The 24,833-nt window shown below is 53.6% G+C and overlaps 1 protein-coding gene across 4 annotated transcripts in view; it reads left to right on the forward strand.

Moving 5' to 3' along the window:
* The first annotated feature begins 3,742 nt into the window (after positions 1–3,742).
* RBPMS2 (RNA binding protein, mRNA processing factor 2) overlaps positions 3,743–24,833 on the forward strand; it is a 28,017-nt gene continuing 6,926 nt past the window's right edge. For 2 of the 4 annotated variants that reach the window (XM_043471685.1, XM_043471686.1), the window contains exons 1-6: positions 3,743–3,922; positions 21,056–21,133; positions 21,693–21,731; positions 22,490–22,552; positions 22,864–23,014; positions 23,502–23,650. In XM_043471685.1, coding sequence (XP_043327620.1) covers positions 3,758–3,922; positions 21,056–21,133; positions 21,693–21,731; positions 22,490–22,552; positions 22,864–23,014; positions 23,502–23,650 — 645 coding nt within the window. In that variant the 5' untranslated portion in view covers positions 3,743–3,757. Of the gene's footprint in view, positions 3,923–4,666; positions 4,843–4,900; positions 5,543–21,055; positions 21,134–21,692; positions 21,732–22,489; positions 22,553–22,863; positions 23,015–23,501; positions 23,651–24,833 lie in introns of those variants that run through there. The other 2 variants (XM_043471687.1, XM_043471688.1) reach the window with 2 other exon arrangements.

Consider the following 24,833-nt stretch of genomic DNA (forward strand, 5'->3'; position numbering starts at 1 on the left):
CATTCAATATTATTTACTGAACCTGAGCCAGGCACAGAGGATTCAAACATGCAAAAAGACACCATCTCTGACCAGGGGGTCTTCCCCTGATTTTCAGCCATGTAGAGATAGAAGAAATAATATCTTTGGGGAAGGGGCATTGATGGGGAGACACTGCCTTTTGGGACGATTGAAGTGAAGTTCATGGTTCTATTCCTTTGCTGATTTTATAATCAACCCTCTGTTGCCCTAGATCTTCTTTTTAAAAATATTTATGTATTTATATTTACTTGGCTGTGCCAGGTCTTATTTGTGGCATGCAGGATCTTTAGTTGTGGCATGCAAACTCATGGTTGCCACATATGGGATCTAGTTCCCCGAGCAGGCATTGAACCCAGGCCCCCTGCTTTGGGAGCATGGAGTCTTAGCCACTGGGCCATCAGGGAAGTCACTGCCCTAGAGCTTTGAGGACACCTAAGAATTCTGAGAGCCAGGATCTCAGTAAATACTTACAAAAACCTGGGTAATTTATGAGAACCTGAAGGGCACCTCTAGTTTTATGAGAAAACAAACCTTGAGAGAGATTAAACTACCTGCCCGTGGTCACACAGGTTGCCAGAATCACCTAGACTGAAACCCAGATTTGAGTCTGGCACAGCTGTTTTGGAAATATTGTTTGCTTTGGATTTGAACCTGGGAATTTGGTAACTATGTGGCCTGGAGTAAGGAGGGCAAGAGGAGAGGAGACAGCTCAGGAACTTTGGGCTAAAATGACCCAATCTCTAATCTTGACCTGTTACCCACTCTGACCTTGACCTTCGAACGAGAAGTAGGGCCACAGGCAATAATTACAATCACCAAGAGCTTATCATGAACTCTTATATAACACATCTCTGAAGTTGTGCACTAGTATCCCCATTTTAGAGATGAACTGGTAAGCTCACAACAGGACTGTTTCATGCTTTCCCCACCATCCATTCCGTCCACTGGGAGCTAGGCAAGTTCCCCTAGTTCTCCTGAGCCTGTTTTCTAATTTATTACCAGGATGCCAAGAATTATTCAGGAGAACGCATTTACCTGCTGGGGCCAGAAAGGAGTAGGTACTTTATAAATGCCAGCAGCCTTCCCTTCCTGAAACCTCTTGCGCTTAAGTGCAGCCTAACTTTCATGTGGCAAGAAAATACACCTCAGATATACACCAGCCTTTGGGCCTCAATGTCATCCTCTCTACCTGCCTTCTTTTTGCTCAGACTTTCTTGACGTTAGGGGAACGGGGGTTAGAAAGCAGACCTGCCCTGAGGTAGTCAGGCACACCCTTAGGATGCTGGGTCCCAGGACAGGATTTCTTAGGAGTGAAACCATTTGACTCTTTTCCTTACCCTAAGAACAAAGCATCAAAGGATAATGTACGTGCAGGAAATCAAAGAGAAAAGGCAACAGGCACCAGATAACCCAGAAGCCCCAGGATTGGCTCACTGAACACCTGCAAATGCCCACCACTCACCAAGCTCTTTACTGGAGGCTAGGGGGCTGCAGAGATAGAGGGCTAAGGCTGTATTCACCAGCAGGGTTTGTGGACACAGTTCAGAGTCAGATTTTCCCATCTGGTAGGTGAACTGCAAGACAAGGCATTCCCCGGCTCAAGAGAACATAGAGAAGGCACTCTGAGAGCATTCTAGAAGGGGAATTGGTGTCTGGGAAGGAGGTAGTTCCAGGCAAAGGGAACAGAAATGTGAGAAGCTCAGAGGTGACATGGAGCCTGGCAGTGGGGGTGGTGGGAAGAACCTATAGAGGCAGCTAGAGGTTGGGTTACTAGGTTACACTCTGGGAAGACAGAGGAAAGTTTCTACCCGCCAGGCAATCTGCCATTTCTACGCCCTGAACTCTTCTCTCTCCAGCCCTACTTGTATCAAACCCAGGTCAGCATGGATGGGTAGTTGTGCTGTCCTGGGTGGGACCTTTGCATTTATATGATATCCAGTTCCCTTTGGGGTCAGAGATTCTCCCATTCCTGGGGTAGTGAAGGGTAGAGAGAGGGAAATTCCTTGGCAGTTCAGTGGTTAGGACTCTGCACTTTCACTGCTGAGGGTGTGGGTTCCATCCCTGGCTGAGGAACTAAAATTCCACAAGTGGCAGTGGGGTGGGGTGGGGGTGGGGGGGGGCGGCGCGGTGGGAGGTGCAGGGAGGACAGGGAGGAATAAGACAATCGATGCCTTCAAAGTGCTTAGGGCTGGTCACATATAGGAAGCTTTCTGAGGCATTTAGCATCCTTATGTAAGATGTTTCTTATGAAGGCAAAAAAGAAAAAATAATGCAAATGCCTAACAACAAGAGATAAGCTGAATTACAGCACATCTAATGGGGGTTAAGCAATCATTAAAATTTATGACTCAAGAACTTAAAAAGAAATGCTCATGATAGATTTAAGAAAAAAAAAAAAAGGAGTATTTAAATTGTTCGGCAATTTTGTTTTTTAAAATATGCACAGACAAAAAGACTAAGAGGAAATATTAATAATCTTGTTCTCTACATGGTAGATTATTCTCTAAACTATTTTATAATCTTCCAGCTATTCAACAATAAGCATGGATTGCTATATCATCAGAATAGCAATAAATATCAGCTTCATGTTAGAAAAAATACGGTGATGGGGGTCAACTGTGGATCCTGCATTATTTGTCACCTCTTTGGGTTTCAGCTTCCTTGTCTATAAAAGGCAGACCTGAAGGACAAGTTGAGAAATCTTTCCTCTTTGAAAAATTCAAACTAACTTCTAGAGGATGCCAGAGTTTCGAAAATGGGCCAGCCTCCCTCTCCTGGAACAAGGAGGGCTGACCCCACATCTTAAGGGGAGGGAGGACTTGGATTGACGTGGAGAGAGGGCCAGGAGGGGACGGTAAAAGAGGAAGAACATTGTTGGGCCAAAGTTGAAGAGATACCTACTGGGAAGATCTACACTAGGGAAAGGAGCAGAGGCTGGGGAAAAGAGTCCAACTGGAGACAGGCCTATGAAGGATGGTCAGAATATCTGGGGGTTCACAGGTTGGTTCTGTCTGGAGGTGCCAGAGGCTGGATGTACCTAGAAAACTCTGGGTAAAGTGGAGCTCCATCACTCTTGGCAATGCCTGATTCCTATAGGAAGCAGTTTCCCTCATGCCTATGTGCTAAGTCCCTTTGGTTGTGTCCAACTCTTTGCAGCCCCATGGACTGTAGCCAGCCAGACTCCTCTGCCCATGAAATTTTCCAGGCAAGAATACTGGAGTGGGTTGTCATTTTCTCCCCCAGGGGATCTTTCCAACCCAGCAATCGAAGAAAGTCTGCATTGGCGGGTGGATTCTTTGCCACTAGCGTCACCTGGGAAGCCCCAGTTTCCCTCACACTAGGACCTGAACAATGTGTTGGCAGTGGAGGTGGTGGGAAACCAGGGTGGGTACCCCTGGCCTTGCCACAGCAGGCAGTGGTTGCTCAACAATTATCTACTAAATGAATATCATTGGGAAAGATATTGCTTATCTATAGACCTCAATTTATAGTACTCATCTGGGAAATGGCAGGTTAGGAAAGATTATAATTTGTTGGGGAGATACTGCATACTTCCATACTCCATCCTCCCATAGAATACCGCCGGCGCTATTTAAAAGTAGGCACATTGAGGTTCTGAAGGGCTGAGTCACTTGTCCCAGGTCTGGGATCCTAACTGGTTCATGACTGCAAAAGTAGCTTTTCCCACTCCACCGACGCGGTGTGTCGCTTCCAGCCTTAAAATACAGGTGCCACTATGAGGTTTGGCAAGGAAAGTCTGAACAGGCACCGGGCGCAAGGTGACAGATCACTCCCGGAGACACCTGATTCTGGGCGGGGTCCCGCAGGACTTCCCTCCTCTCCTGGCAGAGCCTTTGCCAGTCTCGACCGAGCCTCTGGCCGGGATGCCCCGGAGCTCGAGGTGGGGACGGGGGCGCTGGGGAGAAGCCCAGCCCTGGAGCAGCTCCGAGGGGCTCCAGGCTGAGCGCGACCCGACGTGGGTTCGGGTTTTCACAAGGTGGCTTCGGGGGCAGGCAGCGGTCGGCGCGGGTTTCCAAGAGTCTGAAGGAAAACCCAACTCGGGGCCGCGCCCTTGAGACTCGCGGAGGGGGGAGTCACCGCAGCCGTGCCCAAGCCTCGGGCTCTGAAGGGGAGGAGGGGGAAAAGATGTGCGTGCGTGTGTTTGTGTGTGTGTGTGTGTGTGTTGGGTGGTATTTAAGCCGAGGGAGGCGAGGACCCTAAAGCTGGGGGTGGGGCGCATGAATGAAACCTTTTCGGTCCTTCGAGGTACCGACCCCCCGCCGCCTCCAGCGGCTAATAACCGTTTGGATCCCCGAGACTTTTCTCCCAGCCCAGAGTCCTAGTCTGTGACTGCCGGCGGGAGGGGAGTTTGAGATCTAAGTCCCACCCTCTGGGCTGGCAGCCTGAGGCCAGAGAGGGGAAGTGATTTCCTCAAGGTCACGCAGCAGACTGCGCCTAGCCCGGGCCGAAGCCCAGGTATCAGCCCCGCCTTGGCGCTGAGCCCCAGAACCTGGCCCTCCACAGGTCCGACGCTGGGAGGGAAGAAGGAGACTGCGGACGGGGGCTGGATGGATAGATGGGGGGTCGGGGGGGGGCGGTGAAAGCGCGCCGGACACCCATAACCCCAGGTCAGAGTTCAAAGCGGAGACTCCTTCCTGAAGCCGACAACCCTGGAGTCCCGCCTCGGGCGCCCCCTCGCGTGGGGCCGCCGGGGTGAAGATGACGAGGGAACGAGGGAGCGCGGGGCGCTTGGCACCCAGCCCCACCTCCGGCGGGCTGGGACGGCGCGGTGCGCGCGGTCCCTTTAAGAAAGTTCGCTGGGTGAGTTTATCCAAGTTTAAAAACTCGTGGTGGAGACGGGAAGGGGGAAAGGGAGAGGGAGAGAAAGGACGCGGGAGAGAGGGGGAAAGCCCCGCCGGAGACTGGCGCGCCGCAGCCCCGGCCGGGGCGAGCCCGCAGCGCGCGGCGGGGATTGGCTGTGCGTTCCCTCGGAGACCGCGGCGAGGGCGGGGGAGGGGGCTGGCCGGGCCCCAGCTGAGGCCGGTTCCGGCCCCCGGCCCCCGCCCCCCGCCGCCTCCCGGCGCCCGCCCCCTCCCCCGGCGCCCGCCCCCCGCCCCGCCGCCGTCGCCGCCGCCGCCGCCGCCGCGGGCGCACTCGCCGGTCGCATTGAAAAGGCGGAGGCGGCGGCCGCTCCGGCTCCGCTCCGGTTCCCGGTGCCTCCCCACGCCGCACCCCCTCCCCGCCTCCCGCACCCGCCAAACTTGATGTGACCCCCCCAACCCGACGCGGCGGCTGCCCCTCTCACCGCCACCCCGCCCCGCACCCCCGGAGCGCACTGCTCACCGCGCCCCTCCCCACCTCCTCGCCGGGGCCGGGCGCCGCGCTAGCCCTCAGCGCTCCCTTCCCCTCGCCACCCCCGCCCCACCCCACCCCCCGCACCATGAGCAACCTGAAGCCGGACGGCGAGCACAGCACCGGCGCGGGCACCGGCGCGGGCTCCGGCGGCGCCCTGGAGGAGGAGGTGGGTCTGCGCCTCCGGGAGCGGCCCGGTGAAGCGCACGCGGAGGGGGGCGGGGGACGGGGCGCGCGCGGCCCCCCGCGCGGTCTGGCAGCGGCTCCCGGCGCCTTCCCGCCGCTGCCCTTCGGCCGGGGAGGAGCAGCCCGTGTCCGGCGGGCGGGGGCGTGCGGCCTGGACTACCCCGCCGGGCGGGCATTGTCTCCCCGCCCTCCCCGGCTAGGGGCGGGCAGCGCGCCGGCCGCCGTCCGTGCGTCCCGCGGTGGGCGAGCTGCGCCGCGTCCGCCCCGCGCCCGCTGCCGGCGCGTCCCTCGTTCTCCACACTCCGCCCGGCTCGCTGTCCTCTTCCGAGGCGCTCCTCCCGCATGGCCGGGACTCCCGCCTCGGCTGAGAGAAACTGAGCGCGATTAGCACGGCGGGCGGGCGGCACGCTCACTCCCTTGCACTTTCCCCCCTGACCCCTCCTCGTGACCTTGGAGGCCTGGGCCGGCTGCGCGGCACCTTGGTTCACTAGAGTTGTACTCATGGCGGGATAGACGGGCTTTCTTCACGGCCCCAGAGCCTGGGCTTTGGCAAAGATGTCAACTGACTGATTTGAGAAGGAGATGCCTAAAGACTCTCAGTCCCGGGTTCTCCTCTGTCGGATTTTGCCCTGGCAGCCAAGCCAGGACCCCAAAGCTGGCCCCGGTGGGATTCTACAAGGAATGTTCACCGGCCACGTGCTAGGAGGAGGGTGTCCGAAGGCTTCGTGGAATCACCAGCAGCTGGGTGGTTAATTGGATGTGGCAAAACCCGGGAGGGTGTGTCTATACGGGGTGGAGGGGTGGGTGTGTGAATATAGCCTTAAGGCTATCATTGAATGGAGACCAGAAGCTTGGCCGGCGGAGACAAAACTGGTGTGGATAGGAGGCAGGCTTCGTTGCTTTTTCTCTCTCTAGAGGGGCCTCTGCTGTGTCACTCTAGGGTCAGGAGACCCTTCCTGCCTTGTCCGGCATGCTCTTGCCCAGGAAACCAAGGGCCAGTTATCCACCCTGAGCTCCCTTCCCTTTGGTCTCGGGGAGAAACCGCAGAGCCTGTGGTGGGGGTTGGCGATGCTGCCTGCCTCCCCTCCAGTGGTGCCGGCCTCCGTGCTATAGGTTTGGTGCAGAATGGCGGCGGTGGCCGGGCTGGGCTGGGCTCCTCACTGTGGGAGGGGTGGAGGGAGGGTCACAGGGCTAGCTCCCACGCTTAGCAATTCAGAGGCCTGGTGCCAGCCCCAGTCCACCAATGGCATGACATCTTGAGAATCTAGGTCTAGATCTCGCTTTCTGTGGGGAAGGAAAGGCGGAATATGCAACCCTTCACTACACCAGAGGGTCTGACATCTGTCCACGAGTGTGGTGTGGGCTGGTGTTCTTTTGGCTTCTGAAGGCCTTGTCTGTCTTGGACTTTGATGCTGACAGGCTCTGGGCTTTGAGGACCCCATCCTGACCTTACCTGGTTGTTCAGAGTCTCCCTGAGAGTTGGGGGAGGGTGACAGGGTTGCTGTGTGTGTGTGGTCTCTACTGAAATTGTCTATCTCCTGTGAAGCTGGACATGGACCCAGAACCACTTCTGCTGGAGAGTTGACTTCAGCAAGGATTTTACCCTGCCTGAGACCCTCAGACCCACCCCTTTGAAGTGGGAAGGGTGAACCATGTGGCCAGTCTAAAATCTTGGAGAAATCATTTGAGGTACTGGTCACTTTTTTCTAACTAGCTTTTCTGAGAGAGAGGGCAGAACCCTCAAGAAGTAGAATTTCTCTCCTTGTGGGCAGAGGTGGGCTACAGCCCTGCAGTGCTTCAGGGAATCAGTGCAGTTGGTGCTGGGGAGGGTAGGGAGCATGAGTTCTTGTTACTACAGAGGTCTAAAACCAAGGGCCACAGTGGTCTCTTGGAGCCCCACATCTGCTCTGGTCATGTAAGCACGAGAGTCGGCCCCTTTTCTCCGGCCAAAAACTGTTCAGCCAGGGTTCCATCTTAGATCAGTGGTTTGAGCAGCAACTGGACACATTTTCTTCAGCTTAGATGCCCCCTAGGTAGGCAGTTTTGCAACCCCCAAGAGCCACCATTGGGGAAATCCACCTTAGCAGAGGTGGTTCCTCTCATGGCTGACCTAGGCTGGCTCTTCCCAGTTGGCTATTGGAGATTAGCTAAAGCAAACCTAGGAAAGCAAAGACGATGTGGCTGAGCAGGTGGTTGTTAGACCTGGAGGGATGGTAGAGGCATTCCGAGAAGAGGGAATAGCGCATATAAAAATAGGGGTGGACTGTGGAACCTCATGACTTGTTTGGGTGACTATGGGGAATTTACTATGTTGAAGTAATGCTGGGGGCCACAATATGAACAGCCTGAGATCATGCAGGCTTGGGAGGAAATCGGCATTTTTCTGTCACTTGGGAAGGAGATGTGTTAGAAAATCAAGTGTACCTTTCAATTTCAAGGCTATACTCTCCCCTGGGTGTGTCTTGGCTGGTGCCTGAGCTCCAGGTGAGGATATACCACCGCACAAGAACCCAGCTCAGGTTGGGCTTGCCTCTGATGCTGCCCAGACCCAGACCCAAGCATTGTTTTGGCTTAATGATTCTTGAGGGATGGCTGGATAGTTACAGTGTTTCTGGGGAAACATATATTTGGTTTGAAAGTATATTCTATTTTGAAAACAGAGACTTCACTTTCATAATACAAGGTGGTATTAAGTTACAGTAATTATTCATTGAGGGCCCCCTATGAGGAGGGGGATATTTGGAATCTTGGGGTGGGGGTGAGGTTCAATTTTCTAAAAGTTAAAAAAGTTTTAAGCCAGCTCAACGGTTACAGAAAGGCAGGGTTAATGGTGGCTAAGGGAGCTACAGCTTGACCTGAGTCTTGGCCCCTCCGTGTTCTCCATCCCCATTTTTGTCCTTTGCATCCACTAAAGTTGGGTCAAAATTGCTTCCTGCAGGTCTGGTACCCCAGTGTCCATCGTGTGTCCCTTAGGGGTCTCTTAAGAACCAGCTTGGTCCCTAGCCTCTGGCAGGATAGGTCAATGTTAGCTCTCAAATGAGTGAAGGAATTTTAGGGTCCAGTGTGTGGTTTGGGCACTGCCCCCTTTCTTTTTTCTGCCATCAAAAGTATTTGCCAGGATCTGGGACATCTTGGTGCTCTGTCTGAAGACTTTCTAGGGGATAAGGAAAGGGAAACATCTATGCTTCTGGGCTTTTACCTGGAAACAGGACCCAAGCAGGTCAATCCAGACAGGTTCTGGTAGATCAGACTCCCCTCTGCCCTGGGGATTGCTGGGATATGTCTCCTCTGTTCAGATAACCTAATGGAGAGACTGAACTATTTGCAGTACTGTGAACCCATATCTTAGTCTTTATAACAGGTGTTGTTTTGAACATTTGACCATTTTAACTCATTTCACTCTCATAACAGCGCTGTGACGTACTTATTTTATTACAATGTTATAAATGAGGAAGCTGAGACACAGGTTAAATAGCTTTCATGTAGCTCGTAAATGTTTGAGTTGGGGTTTGAACCCAGAGTTTGCTTTTAACACACTCTGCTGGCTCTTCTGTTTTATGTTGGGGGTTTGGATGAGGCTTGAGGGTGGAGAGGGGAGAGGATCTGCATCTCAGGCTCTTTAGGGCTGAGCTTTAGGTGATTACAGGGTCCCAAATAGAAGCCCAGGGCTGGCTCCAGACTGTTCTCTTTGAGTTGGTCGCATCCTGAGACTGGGTGGTGGGAGCTGTCAGTCCCTGCGGGAGGAGCAGTTTATCACAGATGATGTTTAGAATTGTTATTGTGTGGTGATAAAAACCAGATCAGGTGAATTCTTTACAGACAGTACATCCCCCTTGTAGCCTGTGCTGGGGCTGACCGCCTTCACCTCCCAACCCCTTGATTCCCTGTTGCTTTGGGCATCTTAACTTAAAAAAAAAAGGGGGGTACTTCAAGTAACTCTAAAGTGACTGCTTTTCATTTGGGAGGCCTTTCTCTTACCTTTCTCTTGGGTCTCCTTATCTCCTCTTTCCCTGTAAGTGGCCAGCCTGACTGGTTCACCCCAGTAAGAACTAGCTTCTAAGTATCATTCAATGTTTGGACATTCTGATTTCTCATCTCCATTTCTGGGGTGGAGCAGGGCAGAGGAGGCTGGCCAGTACTGTAACTGGAGACAGGATATGAACCGTGCAATGTTTTGTTCTGCTCTTATGCTCTCTACCCGTTTGTTGTTGTTGTTGTTTAGTCACTAAGCTGTGTCCAACTCTGTGACCCCATGGACTGCAGCACGCCAGGCTTTCCTGTCCTTCACTATCTCCCGGACTTTGCTCAAACTCATGTTTGTTGAGTTGGTGATGCCATCCAACCATCTCATCCTCTGTCGTCTCCTTCTCCTCCTGCCTTCAGTCTTTCCTGACATCAGGGTCTTTTTCCAATGAGTTGGCTCTTTGCATCAGGTGGTCAAAGTATTGGCACTTCAGCTTCAGCATCAGTCCTTCCAATGAATATTCAGGGTTGATTTCCTTTAGGATTGACTGGTTTGATCTCCTTGCTGTCCAAGGGACTCTCAGGAGTCTTCTCCAGCACCACAGTTTGAAAGTATCAATTTTCAGCACTCAGCTTGCTTTATCTCCACCCATTTATCACACTGGTTCTCCAGAGAGTCCTAGAGGTAGAGAAGAGGAGTCCTCCCACCTGCCCTGAGGGCTGAGCTCCTGGTCCAAGGCCATCCATCTCGGGTTACCAAGAGCTCAACTAGAGTGTTGGGTTCTGGCCGCACATGGTGGCCCCCAGCCTCTGCTCAGCCACTGATTTTGGGCAGCAGCAACATTTGGTAACGTGTCAGTTCTCTGCCATCCCCTGACCCTGGCTGCCTCAGAGGGGACCTCACACCCCAGGCACAGTGTGAGGACCTGAGGCAGAGCCAATCTCCTATACTTCAGAAACCACGCTTCTGTGAGATGGGAACTGCAGACAGCCCACAGAGCTTCCTATGCCGAACCCTGTCTACTGCCTGCCCAGGGACCAGCATGGCCTCCACGCTTTCAGCTTCTTTCCCTATTCCATCCTTGGATGGGAAGAATAAGTTTACCCGTGAGGTGTGTCAAGGCTAGATGGGTGGCAGGATCGTTGAGTCCTCCATTCCTGAAGAGTCTGCTGGTGGATCCATCCATGTTGGGTGCCTCCAGAGTACAGCAGGGGCTGGGTGTAGTCGGAGGGTCTGTCTTGGCCCATCAGTCATTTACAGCCATTTAGAGCAGACTGAGGACAGGCCGTGGACTGTCAAATCATCACGGCTACCTGTATAGTTCTGACCAAGGCTAGCGCCCTCAAGGAGAAAGGACAGGGCCTGACCTGAACCATGCCGAGCTGAGTGTCCTGGCGTCTCTACCTCCTCCTCTTATGTGGTTGGCCACCCTCCCTCTTCCCAAGTGAGTGGTTTGTTTTTTTGTGTGTTTGGAGTTTGGCATTTTAATTAGGAAATATCTGGAGAAGTTTTTGGAATAGGACCTGAAACCAGTTTGTGGAACTTTTGTTGCTATCACAGCTGTGAAGAACTTCCACCCAGACTGGTCCCTGTTCTCATGTGTAGCTGCAGCTATATATGGGCACGACTTAGGATAGAGGGGTCCTACTGTGTTGGAGAAAGGGCAGCTCCAAACTAGAATACAGGTTCTAGAAGTGTTTCCATCCCTGAACAGAGACCCTCTCCCGACAGGAGCATCCCTTTAGGAAACTCATCAGACTTCATCTGCCTCAGTCAGGTAGGGTACCGATGTGAAGGGCTCAGTGCTCTGTGTTCAGATGCATGGTGCCCTGCGTTCAGTGGATTAACGTTACATGGTTTAAGGGTTGGAGGTACTGATTTTGGAGCTAGGGGAAGGGCATGGGATTCCCTAGGACAACTCCTTGAATCTGTGGGGTGGTGTGTAGCAGTGGTGATACCTGCAACCTTTGCCAGCTACAGGGTCAGGCAGTAGACAGGTATTGGCTGAGCACACAGCAGTAAGAGGGACAGGGTGGGTGGATGGCACAGGGGGTGAAGGGAGCCATGCCCGGAAGCTTGGTGCTGGAGGCCCTGTGAGCCTGTCTTTCTGAGTTGCCTCTGAAAGCATGGTCCTCTGGCTCTTTCTGGAACCAGATGGAAAGCAGGCCTGGCCCCTGCCTCCAGCCAGCCTGGGAGCATGGAGTCTGCATAGTACAGTTCATGCTGCTTGGTTGGGTTCCCTAATGAGGTGCAGAGCAGGGCTCGCAGCAGCTGTGACCAGGTGTGTTCCCACGATGAGGAGCCTTCCATTTTTGGGGCTAGAAATAGCTTGGACTGTAAGGTCCAAAGCTTTATTTAGGCCGTCTTAGTTCCTCCCGCCCTAACTTCCCAGGCAACTTGGAGTTGACCCCCAGCTCGGCCAATGGCTGGCCAGGCACCTAGTTCCTGAGCTGGTTTCCTCACCTGTAAAATGGGCCTCTCACTCTGCCTGTTACATCAGAGGCCCTTCAGGCTCACACTCCCATGGTAGGTGTGAAAGAAGTGGAAATTACAAAGTGCTGCCCAAAGTAGGGCCTTAGAGCCAGGCCCTGATTCGTGTGATTTGGGGCCGGAATTGTCAGAGGAAGGCACAGCGCTGTGGAACAGCTCCCAACCTTGGACTTCTCCCCACCAGGTCGGACTGTGGTGACTTGGAGGTGTCCTTGGTGGGGACGGCTGGAGGGAAGCTGGGCAGCGTCCTAGCTGGGAGCTGAGCAGCCCTGAGCTCCTTGGAGGACACGGGAGGCCCTGGGGTTCTGGGAGCATGTGTGTTTGTATCTGTTTGCTCTTCTGTCTGGCTGTATCTGCTTGCTCTTTTCCCCGTGTCCTTGTTCAGCCCTTATAAGTCCTGGGTCTGCGGGCCATGTCACCACATTCCATCCACCTCTCGTCAAGTGGCCCCACTGAGAGGGACTTATTTCCCCTGGGAGGGGTAAGAGCGACCTACCAGTGCCAAGGCTAAGCACAGGACGCGGGCAGAACCAAGCCCCACCCCACCCCCGACACACGTATACAGCAGAAAAGGCCCAGGCCCCTGAGATCTCTGCAGGGGTACGGTGCCTGCTCTGAGGTTTCCATTTGGCAGCTGCAATATTGCCCCAGCAGAGAGACCCCTCTGAAACCCCCAGGGCCTGGCTTCCGGCATCGTGCTTTCTCACCCTCTCAACCTCTGTCCCCTTCTTTCCTGCTTTCCTTGCCATCTTGTGGGCAAAAAGGAAGGCGTAGGAGCCCTGAGCCCATGGAGGACAGTGCCCGAGCATCACTCGGAGACTCCATCACATTCTCCCCTTCCCTGGTTTCTTAGAAGGTCAGAGCATGAAGGGCCCTGAGTCTAGCCCACCCTTCCTCTCTATTGCTGAGGCAGTGGTGAAGGCCTTGAAGCCACTTCCCTGGCCGCAGGGCTGGGACTTCAATCAGGCTCTTTGATAGTTGGCTGAGGCACTTTTTCTTTTGTTTCCGTGTCAGCTCTGTTGGCCGAGCAGGAAGCTGAGCCTGAGTCCTGTGTCTTGGTTCTCAATGGTTCTTTTCCCCTTAGAGAAGCCAGAGCTGACCTGGGCGTGATGATGGGCAGTGGACGTTTGCAGCAGGAAAACTGCAAGCTTTATATAATGCAGTCTGAAGTTCATAAACTCCCGTGATCTGGCTGGTAGGGGCGGTAGTGAGATGCTGGAATGAGGTGTCCTGTGCTTCTGGTTGGACTCGGGTCTTCCTGAAGCTGTGGGGGGCCCTGCTTTACTCCTAGCTCCTTCCCCACTGCACGAGGCTGCTCCCACTCAGCCACTGAGAGTTGGCAGTCTTTCCTTTGATTTCCCTATATATATAACTTACTGTTTAAGACTAACCATGGATCCTCCAGAGGAACCTCTGTGCTCCCCCAGTCATCCCTCTGCCCTCCTAGCTCAGATGCTAAAGGCCACTTGTTCTGGACACCTAAGGCTGACCCCCACTGGGCTCTGAGTGGGTTGGTGGTGTGAGATCAAGGTCTGCCAAAGAGCCTTGACTTGTGAGCTGGGCACCCAGGGACACTGGGGTACTTCTGACATGCTCGGTGACTTGGAGCAACTCCCTGGACCTCAGCTAAAAATAAGGTTTCTTCCAGCTCAGATATTCTGCATTTTGGTTGCTGGAGAGGGCTGGGAGCTGGGGAAGGATGTGGGAGGGGCTTACGAGAGGCTTGTTTTTCCCCTGTTTGGATTTCCCTCCTCCCCCACCCGCTTCTGTATGTGGTGTTTTCCATCCAGATGACACCAGGAGGGCTCCCTGTGCTAAGCAGCAAGCAGGCAGGGTTCAAAGCTAGCAAGATGTTTTGATGGAGTGGACAGTTGAAACAGTTCCTTTTCCGAACTGGATTCTAACTATCAGAGTTGGTAAAGGATTGCTACAAGGAATCAGTTTTCAAAAAGTGTTTTTTATCTCTTTGGTGTGATGTTTCTATTGCCCAGAGTCAAGCTTCCTAGCCTTGTGAGGCAGAGATTTGCCTAGAAGGCACGGGTTCACGAGTTCTCTTCCAGTGAGTAGTGTTCCTGGTGGACTACTGGGATTTATTTGGGAGTGGGGGAAGGATGGGGGTGGCCCTGGTATTTTCTACCTCAGCATCCTTTCTGGACAAAGATCTGGGCCCCAAACAGGGGGTCCCCAGAGTCCAGGGTGCTGTATCAGACAGTACAAGGCTGGGGTTTGGAAGGAGGCTGTCTTGTCTTTTGGAGTTAAAGGATAAGGGGGTTTAATATCCAAGGATGAACGACTGTTTTGACAGCAGTGTTTACCCCTTTCATCTCTTGTAAAAGCTGGCGGGGACCTCCCTGGTGGTCCAGTGGTTAAGAATCTGCCTTCCAAAGCAGGGGATGCGAGTTCGATCCCTGGTCAGGGAACTAAAATCCCACATGCTGTGAGGCAACTAAGCCCGCAGACTGAAACTAGAGAGGAACCCGCATGCTACAGCTGAGACTCAACAAAAGAAACTGGTACATATAGAGCCTATCCTCTCAGCCACAGTATCGCTCTGCTGCCCTTACCTGGGAAGCTGAGTGTTTATGCTGTGAATGAAGGTGGAGCAGCCAGGCCCCGGCCTGGGCTGACTGAGTGTGGGGTTCTCCCAACTAGGGCAGGATGACTTCGGGGAGTAGCCTTGCGGACCCCACGCCCCCATCCTATCCCACATGGGGGCTTTCCTCCTGCAAGGCCGCGCCCCCCCCCCCCCCCGCCCCCATGTGGTCTGGGCCCTGTGTGTGCCTCAAAATAAGTCTGATAGGGCTCCCTGGTAGTCCAGGGGATAAGAAATCCTCCTGCCCAGGCAGGGGACACAGGTTCGATCCCTGTTCCGGGAAGATTGCACATGCCACAGAGCAACTAAGTCACGTACCACAACCACTGAAGCCTGTGCACCCTAGAGCCGGCGCTCCACAGCAGGAGAAGCCACCGCAATGGGAAGCCTGTGCACTGCAACTAGAGCGTAGACCCCACTTGCTGCAACTAGAGAAAGCCCATGCATGTAACAGCGACCCAGCACAGTCTTAAAAGAATAAGGCTAAAAAAAAAAAAAAAAAAAGAATAAGGCTGAGGGGGAATTCCCTGGTGGTCAATGGTTAAGAATCCACCTTGGAATGTAGGGGACGCGGGTTCAATCCCTGACTGGGGGACTAAGATCCCACAGGCTTCAGAGGATCTAAGCCTGCGTGTCACAGCTAGCGAGCCTGGGCACTCTGGAGGCTACGCACCACAACTGGAGAGTCTGGGCCCCCCACAAAGAAAATCCCGCGTGAGGAAACGAAGATCCTGCACGCCGCCAGCTAAGACCCAGTGCAGCCAAGATAACGATAAATAAATACTAAAAAAAAAGAAGTAAGGCTGAGGGTGGAGGCCCCCACTTCCTGTGCCTTCCTCCACCCCTCCCCAGAGCATGGGAGGAGGGAGGAGCAGGCCAGAGGTCGTTGGGAGCTCCGTGCACCCGAGGTCTGGCTCTAGCTGGAGGAAAAGGGCCCAGACCACACAGGGAAGACCGAGCCCGCCCCAGGAAGTCTGCCCACCAGTGATAGCCTGTGGGCTGGACGCCCTGGCTCCCGGCAGCCTGAGGGAAGGATGGGCAGCAGGGCTTGCTTGAATCAGCAGCCTCGGGAGCCCCATGCCATGCTGCCTGGGGACACCGTTGTGCTGAAGGTCAGCCTGTTGCCTTACACAGGCCCGGTGCTGGCTGGGGCCTCCAGTGAGTCTGCTTCTGACCATCATGAAGGCCGTACACCGTGTCTGTGATGGTCCTGTGTGGGGACACCTCTCTGGCCACATTCCTGGTCTGTGTTGAATTTGATGCTTCCAGCAGGTTCCTCAACATGTGTCTTCTTTCACTGGCCTCATTGAAAAAATTGCTCATTGTTTCTTTTTTTGGCTGAGCCACGAAGGTTGTGGGATCTTTAGTTCCCTACAGGGAACTAAATCCTGGCCCACAGCAGTAAAGGCGCCAAGTCCTCACCACTAGGCCACCAGGGGATTGCAAAGGATTCCCTATCTTTTCTCTACCCCTCCCCAATCACTACCTTCTCCTCCCTGTTCCAAACTTGCCTTCTAACTGTGCCAAGGATGAGGCTGTGGTCCAGCATGATCTGCTGGTACATGCCACGAAAGTGACCATTTCAACAGGACCATGGTTGCTTTCCATGTTTCGTGGCAAGAGAGGTGTTCTCTTGGCTTGTGTGAATGCTTTTGGAGAGAGTGAGTGTATGGAAGGAGAAGGGCCCAGGTTAAACAAGGCTGGTGCCTTCCAGCAGCCTGGGATTGTGTGAGCAACCCCTTATACTTCCTCCAATTACCCTAAAACATTTTTGTGTTGAAAGTGTTGGTCACTTAGTCGTCTCAGACTCTTTGTGACCCCATGGACTGTAGCCCTCCAGACTCCTCTGTCCATGGGATTCTCCAGGCAGGAATGAATACTGGAGTGGGTTCCCTCGCCCTCCTCCAGGGGATCTTCCCAATTGAACCCAGGTCTCCTGCTTTGCAGGCGGATTCTTGTACCATCTGAGCCACCTGGCAAGCTTTGTGGAATGGGCCATGGGTTCTTTGGTTAATCTTTCCATCTTGTATCAATGGCCGTTGGTCCCTGACTCCTTGTCCATGCTTGACTCTCTGCTGAATGTTGTGTCCGATTGTCGTGAGGCTGGCACTAGTGATTTGCGTGGAGCAGTGGTCACCAATGCTGGCCTGAGACCCAGGACTGTTGACCTGACCTTACAGAAGTAACTGCATGTGTCTGTCCCTGCCAAACCTAAGGATCCTGACGGTGCCATTAGATTGCCTTGTCAGCTTCCTATTCTGAGCCTCAGTTTTGTCATCTGTAAAATGAGGTTGTTGAACTAGCTGATCTTCAGTGTCTCCCACCTTGGATATGAGCTCCCTGGGGAAGAGGAGCACTAAAGAATCCAGCGACTGCCTAAGGTTGTCTCCCGTACGTTCCTAGCCCCAGTCTGATCTGGACCTGATCCAGCCTCACTGTTGTTGAGTTGCTCAGTCTTTTCCTTCTCTTTTGTGACCCTATGGACTGTAGCTTGCCAGGTTCCTCTGTCCATGGGATTCTCCAGGCAAGAATACTGGAGTGGGTTGCCATTTCCTTCTGCAGGGGATTTTCTGGACCTAGGGATCGTATCCGCGTCTCCTGCATTGATAAATGGATTCTTTATCACTGAGCCACCAGGGAAGCCCCCCAGCCTCCTTAGGCTTATAACTAAATGGCCTGCGGTACCTGACAGGTGAGGTTTTTGTGCAGGTAAATGCCAAGATTATCCGAGCCCTAAGTGAACAAGCATGTTGTTGGGCCTCTCCTGTATGCTGGGCATAGAGTAAATGAAGTGTGCTCGTCATCCTGGAAGGTAGATGATATCCGTGTTGCGCAGATAAGGAAACTGAGATTTGGAGCAATTCAGCAGCTTCGCCAAGCCAAGCATAAAGCTGGGATGCAAACCTGGTCTCGCTAACTAAAGCCTTTCCCATTTATGGCATCACTCTGCTATGCTCGGCCACATTCATCTGTGGCTGAGTCCCTTTGGAGGGACCGAGGGGTGTAGAGATGGGGGAGGTCTGAGGCGTTGAGCCTGGCTCTAGACACCTTGAAGGATAGGAAAGTTTTGAGACTTGTCTCCTGTCTATGGGTTTTGGAGTCCAGGTGAGTGCAGACTGGTAGGACCAGTAAAAGACCAGGGGGTCTTTAAGGGCCTTCATAAGACTTGAAGGAAAGTGGGGTGAGGAAATTGAGGGATCTGAAGGGTGGATGCCCTTTAGTTAAGGAATGAGGAAGGGGCGGGCTGTGGGGCAGCACGAGCAGCTGCCAAGCAGCGGGTCTCTGTGGGTCTTTGTTGGGGACCTAGGGTCAGTGGGCTGGGGCCGGACCTGACGCAGTTGGAGCAGCACAGCGGGTAGGTGGGCGCCGGAAACTCTGTCGTCTCGACATGTGACCAGCCAGTCTGCTAAGCTCATGCTTTCTGTCACTGAAACGTTGCCGTCATCCTAAACAGGCACTGAGGGAAGGGCCTGGCTACTGGAAGATGCATGGCAGCACCTGACCCATCCTTGGGGCTAACGAGGCTGCCCAGCCGCGGCTCCCTCTTCCCCACAGCCAGATGAATGGCACGGATGGCTGAATCAGGGTTTCCTGGGTCTTACCCAGCTCTGCTCCAGACTTTCATGAGCCCTTTCTGGGGCCTCAGTTTCCATGTCTGCAGAAGGGGACAGACAGAGGGCACGTTATTTGCTGGGGTGTCCAGGGTCAAGTAAGAACCAAGGAGAGCATGCAGGTTAGCCTCCCAGCAAAGGGTCTGTGACCTGGCAGACGGGGGCCCACCACCTAACCCATCACGGCTTTGACCTTGGCTTGCTTTCTAAGGGGTGATGGCCCAGGACAGGATGGGACCTGTATTGTATCCTCTAGAACCTAAAAGATGAGAAGCAGAAGAAAAGAGTCATGTAGCCCAGAGAAGGCTGGAAACCAGGGTCTGAGCTGGGAATGAGGGAAAGATCCCCCGTACTTACTCCCGTCTGCTTCCTCAAGCAGGAAACTTTGTGCTGAGAACTTTCTATTTTAGGGGTCCTCTGGGGAAGTCTGGCCAGAAAGGAGCCATTGGAGGAAGGATTTAAAATTAGCCGGGGTGAGATGGGTGGCCCCTGGGGAGGACTGAGGCAGAGGTTTTTGCTGCGAGGCAGCTCTGGTTCTGTGTCTTTGACCCAAAGTCCATCCCATCATCCTGGGAGGAGGGAACGGGGCCCTGACTGGCTTGTGCACTTTGAGTCCATTCTCTGGGGTAGGCTGAGCTTCCAGTCTGGGTGAGCAGTTGGGAGGGAGACCTGGGTTTTGAGTCCTTCTGCCTTTAAAAAAAACAAGCTGCGTGACCTGAGAGAGACATTTCTGTTTGGGGGTTTACATGTAAATGAGAGGCCTTTCATCACAGGGCAGAGGGGTGTCGAGGACAGCTGCCCTCTGGAGTCCAGGAGCTCGATTGAACCCTCCTGGAGCCTGGGCTGTCTGGTTTCTACCAGATGTTTCTGGAACAGGGCGGTGCTCAGGAGCTGTGTGCGCAGGGACACAGCGGCCAAGGGCTGTGAGGCATAGGGAAGCCTCATCCCCGGCCCAGAAGCAGAAGTGTGTGTGGCGAGGGAAGGCATCACTGAAGGGGACGGGGGTGTCCAAACTGGCAGGGGATTCTGCTGGAGTTCTGCTTCTTGGCTGAAACTCATGTGAGAGAAGAAGCTGTCCTTAACCCGTTCTATGAGCTGCGGGCTTGGAGCCATTCCCGTGGGGTGGGGTGGGACCACTGGTTACACAGCGGTTCCTGTCTCTGTTGTTGACACATGTGTCGTTGGAGAGAGAGAATGTGTGTGTTGGGTGTAACTTTGCCTGACTGCTCTGGGCTCCTGGTTTACGCCATTGTCTCCAGAAAGGCTACGGCCTGGGTTCATCTCGCAGGCTGTCATCAGAGCAAGGAAGTTCTCTGGTGCCTTTGGAGGGGGATGTGGCACATTAAAGGCTTTCAAGAATAAACCACGTGACGGGTAGGTTGAGGCATGTGAAAGTGTTAGTCGCTCAGCTGTGTCCTACTCTTTGCAACCCCATGGACTGTAGCCTGACAGGCTTCTCTGTCCGTGGGATTTCCCAGGCAAGAATACTGGAGCGGGTTGCCATTTCCTTCTCCAGAGGATCTTCCTGACCCAGGGATCAAACTCAGGTCTCAGACCTGCATTGCAGGCAGATTCTTTACCATCTGAGCCATCAGGCATGTAAACTTGTTCTTACTTGTCAGTGATGAGTTGAAGACTTACTTTTGGCTTCATGGTATGAGATGCATGCGACTTGCAACAGGAGTTGAGGGAATTCCCTGGCAGTCCAACGGTTAGAACTCCTGAGATTTCACTACTGAGGGCAAGGGTTCGATCCCTGGTCAGGAAACTAAGGTCCCGAAAGCTATGCAGCCAAAAACAAAACAGGAGTCAAGTGTATTGGGAAGCTCTCCTCTTTCGGATTTTTCATTACTCAGGAAAGCACAGTTTTAAAATGTTTTTAATGGATCTACACTCTGGAAAATCTCCTTCCCTTGTAATAATTATTGGCTGATCTGATCTTGCTGGCTGCATTTAACCAGCAGAGGTGAATTAAGAAGGTTTTCCCGCCAGTCCTCTCCTGATCCACCGTTCAGGAGGTCAGGTTTGCCAAACCTGAGTCACGAGATGGGCACCTGGTGTTGAGACCCAGCTTCACCTACAGCTTGTAACTTTGTTGAGGGCAAGGCTTGAAACTTACACCATCCTCTGCCTCACTAGAAGCTGGCAAGATCCTACTCATTCTTCGAAGTCCAGCATCATTGTTCCATCTCTGACTCCTTTCCTAAGTTCCTTATTCAGTAAACATTTAGTACCAGCACCCTACAGAGAGCTGGGCAGAGAAGCAAGAACACAACACATACCCGGCCACTGAAGAGCCTACATCTGGCTTAGAAAGCAGGAAGAGATGGATGTGAAAATGCTGGGCCCTTTGATGAAATCACTCCAGGGCATGGAGTTTACTTCTTTGCCTCCCCATCAAACCAGACAGAGGCTGTCTCCCCCAGGGGTCCGTGGCATCTTCTGAAAAATATGTATGTTTCTACCTGTGCTTTTCTTGGAGGTCAGAGACCATAGCTTTCTTCAAGGCTCAGAGGGGTCCTTGGTCTGTGCTCTCGTTAAACAGGGCTGTCCTTGGGGCTGTTTGGCAGGGGACAGTCTGCACAGAGGTGCTTGGCTCGTGCTTGTTGTGACGCCTGCAGGATGAATCCAGAGAGAGGGGAGGGTCCAGAAAGGATTCTGAAAGATTAAATGCTGTCAAACTCGGGTGCTCATTTGCCTCAGCCTCTAAAGGAGGCTCAGGAAATCCTGAATTCTTCCTTCAAACCCTGGAAGGATTCCAGTTCGTTTCCTGAAGGAGGAGGCGTCATCCTTGTTCTCCTGTAAGCCTGGTCCTCACCACCGTGGTCTCTTCCCCAGGTCCGGACACTGTTCGTCAGTGGGCTCCCTGTGGATATTAAACCCAGAGAACTCTACCTGCTCTTCAGGCCGTTCAAAGTGAGTCTGGACCCAGCCACCCATGGGCAGAGCCTCGGATGGAGGAGAAGCATCAGGAATGAGTCCAGACCCGAGCTGGGCAGCAGGAGAACTATTAGAAGCTGTGATTGCAGACCTGGCTCTCTGCCCTGGTTCGGCTGACTCACATGTGGCTTGTTGTCATTTGCTGAGCCCCTCTGAGCCTCTGTTTTCTCATCTGTAAAGTGGAGACAGTAGAACCTCAGTAGACTTTGCCATATAAGGAATCTTTGAGATTCAGCGTGGCATTTTCCATTTTCGGATAAGAAAAAGAGGGGAGGTCTGAGCTTCCGGATGACAGGCCAATGGAGCAAAGGGGAATTCCTGCACAAAAGGATGAATGCAGCTGCGTGATGCCCACCCCTTGTGCTAGGCTGTGTAATGAGGGCTGAGGGCGCTCAGCAGGGGGTGGAGGTCTGGGTGGGTCGCCTTTGGGCGGGAGAAGAGAGAGTGAGCTGGGGAAAGGTGGGGCTGCAGGGTGGCTGGGGTAGCACAACAGAGGCGTCTGACCTTCCCTGTTAATGATCACCTCTCTCTGCAGGGGTATGAAGGGTCCCTGATCAAGCTCACATCAAGACAGGTAATTTCTCTCCAAGATTTTTCTTCCTCCCAGCCCTGACCGACTACTGAGCTTGAACCTAAGCCAGTTCTCTTGTCCTCAGTCTTGAAGCATCTAGCAGCTGATACCTGCCCCCTGTCATCCTGGTCCTGTCCTGGGCTGATGAAAAAGTAGCCTCCTTTGTAAAAGGATGAAAAAGTAGACAGGTTCCCTCTCCTTCCGGTCAGCTCCTGGTCCCCACTCTCTAGCCATTGAGAAACTATAGTGGGGCTGGAGGCTGAGGACCATGGAGGTGGTGGCTGTGCCCTGGCTTCTAGTGCCAGGAGTTCTGGGGCCCAGAGTCTTTAGGGGCCGTTTGTGGTCTGGACTGAACCTTGGCAGAATGAAGTTGGAAAAGTTTTGAACCTGTTGCCCCTTGATTGAACCTGGATCCTTCCCATGCTCTTGATATATCAGTGTTCCCTTCCTTGCTGGGCAAAACAGTAACACTAAATTACCTGCCTGCATTAAACAGCAACAGCAAAAGAGCGGGTGACGTTCCATGCAGTGGGGTAACGCTCTATTGGCATCATTTCCCAGAAAGGGGTACCTGGGTGGAAGAGTTTTGGTGCCCAAGAACCTTTCACTGTTCTTCCTATTGAACATCAGGAGGATATGGACAAGATTTATATATATATATATATATATATATATATATATATATATATTTGTTTTGTTTGCTTGAGGGGGAGATGCAGTGTTGGGAGAGATGCAAGGGTATTCTCTCTTTTTCCTACTAGCCTGTTGGTTTTGTGATCTTTGACAGCCGGGCAGGAGCAGAAGCAGCCAAGAATGCATTGAACGTGAGTAGATGGAGAACAGGCCTTTCTCCAACCCACAGACTTCTAGACAGCGGGATTTCTGTTGTGTCTTCCGCAAACCTTCTTCCACTCCACACCTAAGGAAAGGGCCCGCAGATGTATCATCCCCAGCCTTCCTGGGGCAGAATCTCTGGCTTTACCATCTGTGCCAAATGCCACTCCTTACAAGGCCCAACCAGCGTGTCCTCTGTCTTGACCTGTGTGGCTGAGTCTTTCAGGATAGATCATGGGGGCTGCAGTGGACAGTCTGGGTCCCACAGAGTAAAGCCTCTCCCTTCTTCCTCTTCTCACAGGGTATTCGCTTTGATCCTGAGAACCCGCAGACCCTGAGGCTAGAGTTTGCCAAAGCCAACACCAAGATGGCCAAGAACAAGCTAATGGCTACACCAAATCCCACCAATGCTCACCCTGCCCTTGGAGCACACTTCATCGCACGGGACCCCTGTGAGTGGCACTCAGCGGCCATCTGCTGCCTTCTACCTGGCAGAGCTGGGGGCCCTTGTGGATGAAGTTGCATGCAGAAGGCACCCCTGAGGGAGTGGATGCTCACCCCCTTTTCCAGGAGCTTCTTGCACCCACCGTTACCCATGCCCGTGGACCCCAGGCTTCCTTCCACCCCCACAGCCTTTGCTGCACTTTAGCCTGAGCTCCTGAGCTCCTGAGCTGTTGGTTCTGCCCAGCTTCCTCGCAGCCCGCTCTGATCCTCTCGGTTGAGACGAGCCCATCTGAGGGCTTCTTGAAGCAGACAGGATGCTTGCTAAGCCTGGCCAAGTTACTATGGTTTCTTTCCTAGAGTCTAGGGGTCCTTTGGGGGAGCTGAGAAGGGAACCTCATGTTCAACGATAGCACTGGGTACCCTTCTCTACTCGGAATGGGGTGGTGCAAGGGGGAGCCAGCATTCTGATGATGGGGACTCTTGTCTCTGCTGCAGATGACCTGATGGGGGCCGCTCTGATCCCCGCATCCCCGGAGGCCTGGGCCCCCTACCCTCTGTACACTACGGAGCTGACCCCAGCCATCTCACATACTGCGTTCACCTACCCAGCCGCCACCGCTGCTGCTGCCGCCCTGCATGCTCAGGTAAGCCTGGACGGGACAAGCAGGATGGGGGAGAAGGAAGGCTCTGAGCTGGCCAGGCTCCATTCCTACCTGGCCATGGACCGCCCACCTCCCCAGAGCTGTCACAGCACTGCTGCTTGCTTGATAGTACCTTTGGGGTTTGGGATGTGACAGGGGGAGGAGAGGATAAGCTGTGAGGCCACGTTCAGGCTACGCTGCTAACACAGAGTGTGAGAACTGCCATGGGTCCACTAGACACCTGTGGGCAGGCTATGCCCATTGTGTCTGTGGTGATAGAGTGTGGTCCCCGGGCCCAGAAGACTCGCCTCTGCCTCCTCCTGTTTTCATGAACTCCAGAAAGCTCTGAAAGATTTGTCTGGATGTTTTTGTTTTTTCTTACTCATCTGGAAATTAAGAATAGTGTTATCTGCCTCAGGTTGTTGTGAAAATTAAATGTTAAGACATGTGAGGGGCTAGAATTGCACCTGGAACCTCTGAGGTGCCCGTTGGTCATTTGCTCTTGTTCACTGAGCCTGGACACTCTCCAGGCTGGGCGGAAGATGCAGCCAGCGCTTCTGGGCGTGGGGGGTACAGCTGGGCTAGGAGGGCTCTATGCTTGCCCAGTGCCACGCCGGGTACCAAGCGAGGTGGTCAGCCCTCAGTCGTGCCTCAGTGCCGCAGAGACAGGAGAGCTGGGGTGCGTGGTGAGCGCACCTGGGCCGCTCATCAGCGAGGTGAGCAAGCTGAGGCTCGGAAAGAGCAGCTTGGCTGTTGAGAGGTGGGGAACACAGGTCACTTGACTGGGGCAGTGGAAGGAGATGAGCGGTTCAAGGATATGAGAAGCCAGGATGGAGGGTTTGCAGAAACTGGAAGCTGAGATGGAAGGATTTGGGGGGTCTGCTTGCGGGAGGGCCAAGTGTGTGTCCCATCCCAGGCCTTTGAAGGACTCACCCAGCCCCAAGGTGGAGGGCTCAGATTCCCTGGCTGCTACCCTCACAAAGAGTCCCCGGGCCATGGCTGCTTGGGTTGAACGAGGGCAGACATGTGGTTGCCGTTGGCAGTCTCCCCAGCTGTGTACCACAGACACTGGAAAATTGATCTAGGCCGGGAGGTGGCAAGGCTCTTCCTCTCCTGGGCACTGTTTGGGGATTGACCGCAGACCAGCACTGTGGTGGGCTCAGAGCCGTGAGTGAAGATAGTCCTC

Source organism: Cervus canadensis, chromosome 6, assembly GCF_019320065.1.
Source record: "Cervus canadensis isolate Bull #8, Minnesota chromosome 6, ASM1932006v1, whole genome shotgun sequence".
NCBI lineage: Eukaryota > Metazoa > Chordata > Mammalia > Artiodactyla > Cervidae > Cervus > Cervus canadensis.